This window comes from Lutra lutra, chromosome 3 (genome assembly GCF_902655055.1).
Source record: "Lutra lutra chromosome 3, mLutLut1.2, whole genome shotgun sequence".
Taxonomy (NCBI): domain Eukaryota; kingdom Metazoa; phylum Chordata; class Mammalia; order Carnivora; family Mustelidae; genus Lutra; species Lutra lutra.
The window spans coordinates 170,245,946-170,257,806 of record NC_062280.1 but is presented as its reverse complement, the minus strand read 5'-3'; the positions used below and the strand labels follow the sequence as shown (position 1 = coordinate 170,257,806).

General features: G+C 41.1%; 1 protein-coding gene across 2 annotated transcripts; it reads right to left on the bottom strand.

Annotated features, from left to right (window-relative positions):
* Positions 1 to 2,476: 2,476 nt before the first annotated feature.
* CLN5 (CLN5 intracellular trafficking protein) lies at positions 2,477 to 11,858 on the bottom strand. 2 transcript variants are annotated; one of them, XM_047720167.1, is made up of 4 exons: positions 11,629 to 11,847; positions 8,609 to 8,774; positions 7,138 to 7,363; positions 2,477 to 4,518 (listed from the first exon to the last, which is right to left on the bottom strand). In XM_047720167.1, exons 1-4 carry the CDS (start codon positions 11,781 to 11,783, stop codon positions 4,007 to 4,009), a joined length of 1,059 nt encoding a protein of 352 aa, XP_047576123.1. In that variant the 5' UTR covers positions 11,784 to 11,847; the 3' UTR covers positions 2,477 to 4,006. The 2 variants fall into 2 exon arrangements, with proteins under 2 accessions (XP_047576123.1, XP_047576124.1); XM_047720168.1 differs by lacking the exon at positions 8,609 to 8,774 and having other exon boundaries at positions 11,629 to 11,858.
* Between the last annotated feature and the right edge of the window lie 3 nt (positions 11,859 to 11,861).

Genomic DNA, 11,861 nt, shown 5'->3' with positions numbered 1-11,861 from the left:
AGTAGGCTTCTCGCTGAGCAAGGAGCCCAGTGCAGGGCTTTATCTGAGGACTCCCTGATCACCACCCAAGCCGAAGGCAGATGCCTAAGGACTGAGCTACCCAGGCACCCTTAAAACAGAATTCTTAAAAGGCCTTAAACCCAGGTAGTTTTTTTGTTTGTTTGTTTTTAAGATTTTATTCATTTATTTGACAGAGAGAGAGATCACTAGTAGGCAGAGAGGCAGGCAGAGAGAGGGAGAAGCAGGCTCACTGCTGAGCAGAGAGCCCGATGTGGGGCTCGATTCCAGGACCCCGAGATCATGACCTGAGCTGAAGGCAGAGGCTTAACCCACTGAGCCAACCAGGTGCCCCCCAGGTAGTTTTTTCATAGAGAAATGTCTTCTATAAATCCATACAATCACAATAGTTGTTGTTGTTTTTTTTTTTTAAGTTTTATTTATTTAGAGAGAGAGCTGGGGGGAGGGACACAGGAAGAAAGAGTCCTAAACAGACTCCATGCTGTGCACAGAGCCTCACTGGGCTCTCCCTGGGACTCAGTCTCATGACTTAAGAGATCACAACCCTGAGTATGATGCTTAATGGTCTGTGCCATGCCACCCAGCTGTCCCAACCAGAACAGTTGCTAAACTATTGAGATTGCTTTATTTCCTGTCTTCACAGCTTCCAGAAAATCCGTTGGTAATCTGGGCTATTTTAACAATACTATCAGAAAACAAAAACAAAAACAGGCACGACTAAAGATAAGTCAATTTACACATTTAAAGAAATTTTTATATTTACAGAAAAGGTTAGAATAGATAAATGGGAGGGGAGGGGTTGGTGTGAAGAAGGCTCCAGGCCTGAACTAGGTCCTTTAAGAAGATGTAAGTAATCTGTACCCCCATACAAAATGGAACAGTCTTTGCAGACTCCAGCTTCAGTTTATCTGAGATTTTACTGTTATGAAGCAGCTAGAAAAATTTTACCTGCTTCGTGACACCCAGCTATACTTTAAACACAAGGACATATACGACACAATAGACACAAAACCGTTTATTCCAAAAGTGAACCAAGAGCATATCCTTAGAATAATCAGTCCAGTAAAAGGCTTTATTAAGTAGTGGGGAGAAAATGTAGATAGGCAAATCTGAGAGCACAGGAAGTTACCTGGACAGTGAAGGGTAAGTAGGAAGATGCTGGAAACAAACTTTTTGGCCAAAATGTGTGTGTGCTCTTGGAACACTGTTCTTTGTATAACATACCAACACTTCCTTTAAAAAAGGGGGGGAGGGGCACCTGGGTGGCTCAGCCCTTAAGCATCTGCCTTTGGCTCGGGTTGTGATCCCAGGGTTCTGGGATCCAGCATCCAGCTCCTTGATCAGCTGGATGCCTCTTCCTCCCGCTCCCACTGCTTGTGTTCCCTTTCTCACTGTCTCTGTCAAATAAATTAAAAAAAAAAATAAATGATCTTAAAGGAAATGAAGTCCCCCCAAAATTCATTAAGTACCACCAGACCAGATTATAAAACTAGATGCAATTTCCAAAGACTTTATTTTTTTCCCCTGATTTCAAAGGAGCCAATATCAAGGGTTCCAAATAGTATTTTAACCTTTTGACTGTTCCCCTGTATGTTAGTATTAAAATATATTTCATGACACTTTGTGGGATACTTTCTTAACACTGAGCCAGAATTAGTAAGTGGGGATATATTTATTCCAAAGCCTTAAATCAATCTTACAGGAAATTTTATACATTCATAACAAACTAACAGAAAAATAGAAATCACATTTAAGTTATATAGTAGGTCAAAGGGCAGCAAAATTTAATCAGCAAATTCCTGCCTAGCCATTTTGAAAGCATGTTCATTCTGTCTCTACTCCAGAAGCCAGAAAATGTACTTCATTTTATAAGTACAGTTGACAAGTTTGATAAATTCTTAAGTACTAATGTGATTTTTATGCTCTGTGCTCTAGTCACCCGAGTCTACCTGTTATTTTTAGAGAATTCCTTCATTTGTTAATATTCTTAGGAACTGAAAAATACTGAATTTTTTTTTAACTAGAATCTTGCTTTAAAATTCAAGTTCCACATCCAGATGTCCTCATTTGTCTTTGCTACAGAACCAAGTTCTGTGCTTTAGAGTTAACACAAATGTGGCACAGGAGTTTTTGCTTGTTTGCCCAATGCAGTTCTAGAAAATCCAAAATTCTGTTTTCCCAGATCAATTTTCCTAAAAATCCAGTAAAAGTTGGCATTGCCCAAATTCAGCCACTAGGTGGTGGTAATGCAAAGATCCACATCTGTGACATTCTGAAGACAACTAAACTAGCCGGTTAAAGGGACAAACTTAATTAGGGATGTTTAGGCACTATTAACATGAGTTCATAGGCCAAATGGTAAGCAGTGAAACAAAGTTCTTCCCGTGTATTTGAGCAAGACTGCGTCTGTGCTGTAGTAAGCAGAGTAGTGCAGTGCTTCTCAAGCTATCTGTGGTGAAGGGCCTAAAAAGTCAATAAAAATGAATTCCTAGACAAATGAAATAAAAGACATACAAAATACAAGCCATTTTTTATTAGATTCAACAGAAACAAAATTACTCCAGTAAGTTGATTTAAAATAATGTTTCAGGATCTAGTTGACTAGTAACCTAGTGTTGGTAACCTGTGGTACGGGCACTGGTCTGAGGAAAATAACTAACCTCACTTCATAATGTTTGCCATGCAGTCAACAGAACTGGTTCAAATGTAGCTCCGTTACCATTAGCTGGGTAGCCAGGGAAGGGTCATTCAACCTTCTAAGCCCCAATTTCATCATCTGGATTAAGAGAACTCAATGATAATGTATCTAACTTCTCAAGAGGCACTCAACTGTTAGTAGAAACTAAATAACATAATTTATGTATTAAACAGATTGTCTCTGCTTCACCATCTTACTGACTCGTGTTTTTTCTATGAACAGACAGTTTTCAGTTGATCATCCAACTTAAGGTTTGAAACCTTGTTTGATGGCCCTAAATGGAAGCACAGCTACTTGGAGATCTTGACAAAAACCTGTCCCCTGTCTGAGAAGTGTACCCTCTTCTACTGAGCTGGCATCTCTACTGGGTGGAAGGACTACCAGAGGAGTAGGGGAGCCAGGGGGTGCCTGCTCACCCAGGTGCATCTGCAGTCAGATACTTCTCTGTCCCCTGGGTTTGAAGAACTGCAGACGCATTCGACTGCCAGCTCAAAGTCTAGGGTATCGCCATAAAACCCACGAAAGGTTGGCATGTAAACTATATTAGGCCAAGTCAAAGATGGCACTTTGTTCTTCGACTCATCATTATAGCGACCATTTAAACTTTCCTATGACAAACATACATGGCTTCAACCTTTACAACAATCCTGACAAGATGACTCACCTCAGAGATAAGGACACTAAGGTTCAGAAATGCTCATCTGCCTAAATCACAAAATGCCAGTTACTAGCTAATTCTAAAATGCTAGCTGGAAACTTGTGCTCTTTAACACTGTTTGTACCTCATCCAAGCACAAATGCTGCAACTAGGGTGTCCAAATTGGTCTTTAAGTGAATAGAACAAAACCAAACTACTAGACCTGGTCCCCAAAGTTATAAAAGCTGTCAAGTCAGTCTAAACCACTAAAAAATAATGAAAAAGTGTTAACTATCATACCAGAAAAAAGTACCTCCCATCATGAATGTCACTGAGGGTATTTAAAAAACCTTGGCACACCATATCCACTATTTAAAAAAATACAGGGCCCAAAGATCCTACATATCTGATACGAACTATAAGTCTTATTAACAGAGGCTTGGAGTTTGAAATCAAGGTCACCTAACGTGCTCACTTTGGCCAATGCAGTGTTTCAGCTTCTCTCGAAGAACAGTCCTGAGATGATAAGTGGCCGTTCTGCCCAGGTGCATTTCTGCTCCAAGACAGAAAAGCCTAAGAAATCCACAAATGTAATCACCCCTTGAAAAACACATATGCTGGTGACAGAAAAAAAGAGCAGTAGAATTAAAATTTTATAAACCAGAGTGTGTTTTGTTTCTTTTAGGTAAAGGGATTTCTTCATAAGTTATTTTAATAAAAGGGAATTTCATAGGTAAAAGCCAATATTCAAAATTATAAAACAAATAGAACTCTCTGTGTACAATCACTGCATCAAAAATTTGCAAGATACTTAACAGAAATTCCTTAGTTGACGAATGTGGTTTGAAGGGGTAATAAAATTTTTTTATGGCTAAAGCAAGAGTCTTATTTCCTGTTGGCCCAAAAACAGATGTTTCATTTCCCAGATAGGTAGGTTCGCCACTGTAAAGGAATATTCTTGTATAGTTGGTTTCTACCTTCTTGAATTCTGCTCCAAGTTCAGCCAACTTCTTATATGTCCTTAACACAAATTTAGAACAGTCGTAGGATTCAAACCATGTCTCTGCCCCTCTTTCTGGGCTGGCTTGCACAGTCCATGTCTCATAATAAATCCCTGTTTCATTGTCCTGCTTTACCCACTTTGCCATTTCGTTAAATGTGCTTCCTAGTTAAAAAACAAAACAAAACAAAACACCTATGTGAGCATCAAAGCTAAACAAATAGCTTTATGAAAATGTTCTGACCTGATGATTAAGGGCATGAATAAATAATAGTTTTTATTATTCTTTATTTACCTAATTATTTATTATTTATACTAATAGCTCCAAACCTGCATCTCACAATAGGAGTCCAAGCTCAGCCAATTTTTATTCTATTTTTCAAGGCACCAGGTATTTCTGAATCACTAACATCAGCTATAATAGGTGTATAAAGCCTTACATACCAGTTCTATAAACATTTAAGGTATAGTCAAAAGCAAAATTAGATACATGCAGGAGCTCTCTCTTTACCCCACTCAACAACTCTTGGATTCAGAGGCAAAAGAAAGAAAACAAGGAAAAAACTGAGGAAGAGGTAAAAGTGAATGGGACAAAGGCAGTGTTAAGAATGGAGGAGGGGGCAATGCAGAATTTTTCTGTCACATGCACAGTGTGCATATAGTATGAACAGCAGCCGGGGTTCCGGCTACTCTAGAAGGCTGGCCTACTAATGTTACAAGAGAAAGTAATTACTATACCTTATCCTCCTTGAATATTTGTTATTTCCCTTTTCTCTCTATACTTGTAGCTGTTGGGGTTCTGCTTACAACCATCCACTAACCATTCCTAAAATGAAGAACTAAAGTGGAAATGTTTTTAGCCACGTTTGTGGATGTGATTCCAGAAACGTCTCACACTCTCCTACCATCTTGTACCAGACTAATCTTTCCAAAATTTAACAGAACACCATACTTTGCATGGTTACAACCTCCTCTGGGCATTTACAATGCCTAATAGAGCCTGGCCCCAACATTTCACCTTGTTACCTTGTGTGAACCTTTCTTAAGTGCTCAAACTTGAGTCTATAAAATCAATACTTCGTGTCCTATAAAATGAAGAGTGGCTGCTTTGATCAATTTATGGAATTAAAATTGTGGAATAATATAAAGCCTGTTTTCTTAGAACTGGGGATACTGTTTAGTGTTCTTCAACTTTAAAAAGTCACTGCTATAATTAAGAGATAATACTTCAAAACACTTCTGTAACATGAGAAAACATCAATGAACAGGATTAATCACAAAGCAGAAGGATAACTTGAAAGATTTAAGTACTAGCATATTATAAACTATTTTACATGAAATAGTGATCACTTGTTCATATCATACACCGTTGTCAGGATTTTCAGAGAGTAAGATAGGTGGACAGAGAAAGAAGAAATGTAACTGACCTGGAATGAAAAGAAGAGTATGAACACCGAGCACAGTTAAAAGAGAAATGGACTTTGATATTGTTGGGATGGTTTGGGGCATATCAATTAGAAAGCAGTAAGGAAGATCAGATAACAGCATGGACTATAGTTAGAAGATCCCCACATGACATTTTATCCCGGGTTCTACAACCAGACCTGTGATTGTAAGGGACTGGTAAGTCATGCTACCTGATTGACCCTCAATTCCTTACATATTAAAGAAGAGTGTTTTCCTTTCCTCACTGAACTCTGAGATAACATAATCCAAAATGCTGTGCAAAGAGCTATCAAAGTAGAAAGCATGTTAACATCCTCAAGTTTTGTGGTTGACTGCAAAATTCTTATCACAAACAGGGCTTTCCTTCCAGATTATTTCCACTTTCTCGGAGAGCAACAATTATAATGCAGAGCTCTATGAATCATATGGGCAAGCTCCCTACCTCTAGGATCCAATGGTAGTCTCATCCCCACTCTACACATGAGGTAATGAGTCAAGAAAAGTAAAAGGTCACCCAAGGTCACACACCAGTTTCCAATGAAAGCTCTGAACTTTTTTCATCACTACCCAACAACACAACACATGAAGCAAAATTCTAAGTGTTTCAGCAACTTTCCAATACATTCAAAAGTAAAAAAATCTAAGAAAATCTTAGAGATTAAAATATTTCAATTGCTCGAAGAGCCTCAAGTCTTGTAAGATCACGTATATTTTGGGAAGCAATGGCGCGAAGTCGTTAAGAAAATGGTCAATAGGGCTTCACTGCCAGGGCTGGAATCCCACTTATCAACTGTGTGACTTTAACCACTTCGTGCTTTAGTTTCCCTATCTGTAAAATGAGGGGGGAGGCAGAATAACAGTATCTATTTGGGGGGGGGTGGTTATGATAATAAATGATGTGATATATAGATAAAGCACTTGGAACTGCTGCTGAGCCCTGAGTAAGGCCCCATGAGAGACAGCTATTAATACTTCTTGACGTAAAAATACGGTATCATCACTAAAAGTCTTTTTCCAGATACAGTGACCTTTAATCAGTTATTTTGTCAAGCATTTTGTGGATTTTCTTCATTTCATTTAGAAAGTCCAATTTAATTGCAGAAAATATTTTATCTTTTTTTTTTTTACCATGGAATAGAGGAGAGACACTATCCATCACCTAAAGGTGAACTTGGCATGGGCAATAGTTTGGGTCAAAAGTTATTGCTTCCAGAAGTACATTTTGTAAACTGACATCGAGAGTAGAATATGACTGAAATGTCTCAATGGAAGTAATTTTTTTTTTTCATTTGGATATTGATGTAATCGTCAGATACTGCCATATTTTTTGAAACTTACCTGATATGGTTGCTACTAGAACTAACGTCCCATTTTCCTTCCAGTGAATATCATCAATTCCTTCAAAAAAGCAGGCAGCTCCTTGATTACACCAGAAAGGGGCATTCATTTCAGGTCGGAGATGGGGAAATGTACAGTTTCCAAGTTGGAAAAGTTCATACCATTCCATTGTGAAGTTCTTGCCAGTTAAAGTGCTTCTGAATCCAACTGCATCATGCATAATTTTCTGTGTAAAAACCATACATGTATAAAAGCATTTGTGAAGGACCCACTAGTGGGTCCAGGAACCAAATGGGAGAAAATGTTAATATACCACAACTGCGTTCAGGTAGAACAACTGCTCAGCCATTCCTCTTCCATGTTGCTATTCTTGTGTCCACTCTGTGGCTCCTCAAATTCCAGGCTCTCCTCCACTCTGTTTTTTTTTCCATTATTTTTATTAACGTATAATGTATTAGTTGCCCCAGGGGTACAGGTCTGTGAATCATCAGGCTTACACATTTCACAGCACTCACCATTCCACTCTGGTTTTTTTTTTTTTTTTTTTTTTTTCAGATTTTATTTATTTATTTGACAGAGCAATCACAAGTAGGCAGAGAGAGAGGAGGAAGCAGGCTCCCCGCTGAGCAGAGAGCCCGATGCGGGGCTCAATCCCAGAACCCTGGGACCATGACCGGAGCCGAAGGCAGAGGCTTTAACCCACTGAGCCACCCAGGTGCCCCTCCACTCTGGTTTTGACCACTGCTGCCTATCTCAGATGGTAAGGATGTCTGCTATATGGACATGCTCTTAATTTCCTTAGAGTTGGTTTGAGAAGCTCCATGCCACAGTCTCAGGCAGTCTATATACTTTGCAGGGGAATTAGCGGGTCAGGCGGTGAGCAATCCTAGCAGAAGTGTGTACAGCAGGGACCGGAAGTAAAATGTTTCCCACCTGCCTTGCCCCTTCCTCTGGGCTTCCTTTCTTACTTTCCAAGAGCTGGGTACAGGAGGGGGGTATGGATACGGAACAATCAAAAAGGATTAGAGCAACTGCATTTGTTATTGTCAGGATCACAAAATATGGTAATATTTTTTGACTACACATTTTAAAGATTTTATTTATTTGAGAAAGAGAGAGAGCAAGCGCATGTGCACAAGCTTGTGAATACGTGCATGCCCTTGAGAGAGAGGTGCGGGGCAGAGGGAGAGAGAGGGAATCTCAAACCGAGTCTGAGGCACAGAATCTCAAGCACAGAGCTGAGGCAGGGCTGGATCTCATGACCCAAAGATCATGACCTGAGCCCAAACCAAGAGTCACATGTTTAAGCAACTGAGTCACCTAGGCACCCCACTGACTATTCATTTTAAACATGAAGAACACCAATTAAACATTATCTCCAATTAGCCCTTTGAATGGCAATTATTCCCTCAAATCCACTTAATAAATCATCTAATTTAACCAAAGTTATAAGATCAAGACGCAGCCTTACCAAGTGTCCCAGGAGGTTCCCGTATTTAAATTCCCATACTGGGGCTTGTAACCGAAAGACTTCAATGATATCATCACCTTTCATAACTGGGATAGGTGAGCCAGTTGGACAAAACGTGTATTTAGCTTGACAATAAGGATCTGGTTCTGGACGGAAGGAAAAACGTCTAATAGAGAAAAAGAAACCACTAACTTAGATTCGAATAGGAATTTGGTTCTTCTTGCACATTTTCGAATCCAGAAAATGTCAATAACATTTTTCAGAGAAAACATTCAAAATTTTAGCCCATGGTGTTTAAACATTTTCTGTTATCCTGTGAACAAATGCCAATGGTGTCTTTATTATTTTTATTTATTCACTTAGTAGAGAGAGAGAGAGAGAGAGAGAGCACCAGCAAGGGAAGCAGCAGGCAGAGGGAGAAGCAGGTTTCCCACTCAGCAGGGAGCCAGATCTGGGACTTGATCCTAGCACCCCTGGCTCATGACCTGCGCTGAAGGCAGACACTGAGTGCCACCCAGGCGCCCAACAATAATGGCTTTGATAGCAAATGATACATTAAAAGCATTTTGATAAATGCATGCTTCTTAGTTTCCTCCTCCCATTGTGAAAATCTTGAAAATGGGGGCTGTATCTTAAAATGTTGACAGATCAGGTCTTATTTAGTAGACAAATATTTACTGAATAAAGTAGTATTTTCAAGTGACATTTAATTATCTAAACACTCCATGTTAAGATGATTCCAAAATAATTATGATTAAATAGAATATATTTTCTATTTTCTTAAGAATTAACCAACAGGAGTGCCCCTCCATTTGCTAGGTGGGATGTGGCCCCAATTCATGAATTGTATAATAATGCCAATGAAATCTTTATAAACAATTTTAAATAAGGAAATTAACCAATGATCCTTCAACCAATTTTATTCAAGCTCTACTATGAGTCAGACGCTATACTAGGAAGGAGGAAAACAAAATTAAAATGAGGTTCCCTTCAGAGTCCTATGGGCCCAAAAAAGAAATCACCTCTACCTGATGTGGAGATGAGGAGGGCAAAGAAAGAGATGAAGACCTGGCTTAGGTTTTAAAATACTTCCGAAGGTCAGGACATAAAAAATAGAGAAAACATTAAGTATTATAAGACAGGAAGTAAATAAGACTATGAATGAGGAATTCAGCCTTCCTGGCAGGAGAGGGAGGCAGGGACTGTCATTTTGCACTGACGCAGCAAGATGGGCAACTCCTGGAAGCTACGATTGGCGACTGGCGAGGAGTGAGCCCCAGAGTGAGGTTCAAGGATTATAAGTAGTAGACCTGGTCTGACTGGATTTGCCACAAAACAAACCTTATTCTATGAGTTAGAAGACAGCAGTGAGAGAGGGGAAGTTAAGGCAGAGGTCAGGTAGGAGATTTCCGTAATAATGTAACTAGAATACCCCAGAGAAGGCCGTGGCAGTAGGGCTAGGGTGTGGATGGTAGTAGTAGATACCCCCGGTCACCTTCAGTATGTGGCACTGGAAGATACCGATGAAGGAAAGAGGCTGCCTCCATCTACCCTCAAGGAATCCTGGATCTCTAAGGTTTTAGAAAGATCTGTTCTCTTATAACCCTAACACAGCAACAAAAATGTCTATTTTAAGAAGTTAGAATACTGATGTTAGCCAAAAATATTATCCCCCACCCCACACAAAGTTTATGAGACTCAGGTAGACTTCTTACCTGTTTTACAGGTGCTCATCTGGTTTAAACAAATACATAACTGGGACGCCTGGGTGGCTCAGTTGGTTAAACAAATACATAACTATATACAGTTTTCACTTGGTCACAGCTAAACCTCTTGCAGGTCAAAGGTAATTTCAAAAGCATAATTTGTATGAGCTTAATAAAGTTAAATTTTATTATATTCACTTGAGATTAGAAACTTTTATAGAATCATGGAGTTATAGTCCATACCTTGCCTTAATTTTAAGTGAAGTAGTTTTGGATTTACAATCCCTTATTTTATTGAACATTTCATTTTTTTACTTCTTATGAACCTTTTATTGAATTTTTTTTTCCAAGAAACCCCAAACTTCTCCTTTTATATATATCAAGCAAAACAAGGAAGTGGTGCAAACCTTTTAGTGAGAATACACGAATATCCGGGCTTGACAATAGCTGACATTTACTGGATGTAATCCTCCTAACAAACCTGGGGTAAATGCTGCTACTATTCCCGCTAACTCAGGACCCGAGGTCACAGAGATCCGGAGTATGGAACAGCTATTGATGGTGGTGCCCAGCTTGGAACCCAGAGTTCTCTCCTGACCCTTGCGTTCACCTGACACCCCACTCACTGTTCTGTCCTCCGATATAGTTGTGCGTTTTCAAAAGCCCTGCCTGATTGTTAACAGCACGTTTTCTTTCGGTGTGTTTAACCACCTGGTCGTCTCAGGCCGGGTAAATACTCTTCTACATCAGAGGCTCCAATCAGCGTCACAGGTTTGCAGTCTGTATCCTGGTCTTACGACCACATCCTACACGCAGACTGGAAACGGGGGACAAACGAGGTCACCAACTTTCCCGGGTCCAAGGACGCGTGACTTTGGGGGATAAAAACGTAAAGTCCCAGAGAACCCAGGCCAGTAGGTCATGCTGTAAATCGTGCCAATGGGTACGCGCTCACGATAACTAACAGCGTGCAGGGCGTTAATAAACGCGATATTCAATGTCTCCCCAAACTATTCAAACAGTCGTTACTTGCACCTAAAAGTCACTCAATAAAATAACATTACTCCCCATTTCTTCCCTGACTAGGGACTGTCCAGAGCCTACATCACCTAGAAATTTGCTCAAGTGTTAGGAGACGAAGAAAGGCCCCAGGGGGCCCCAGGGCGGCGAGCTGCAGGCAGCGGCGACTCCGACAGGCTGAACTCCGTCTCCCACCGCGCCGGGAGCGCCTCTCGGCCCCAGGCTCCCCTCCCCGCCAGCCCCGGCCGTGCGCGCGCCCGCCCCGCCCGCGCGCCGCGCGCCGCGCGCACTCACTTGTAGGGCACGGGCCACTGGCGCCGGGAGGGGCCGGCCGCGGCTGTCGCCAGCCACAGCAGCGCCAGGGCCCAGCCCCAAAGCGCGCACCCTGGCGCCGCGCCCACGGCCCGCTGCCTCGGGACCCTCGGGTCGGCGTTCCCCGCCCGCACCATGGCGCGGATCGTGGTGCTTCCGGCGCCTCCCGAGCCCGGCGACGCGGACCGCCTGCGAGCTGAGCATGCGCGGAGCCA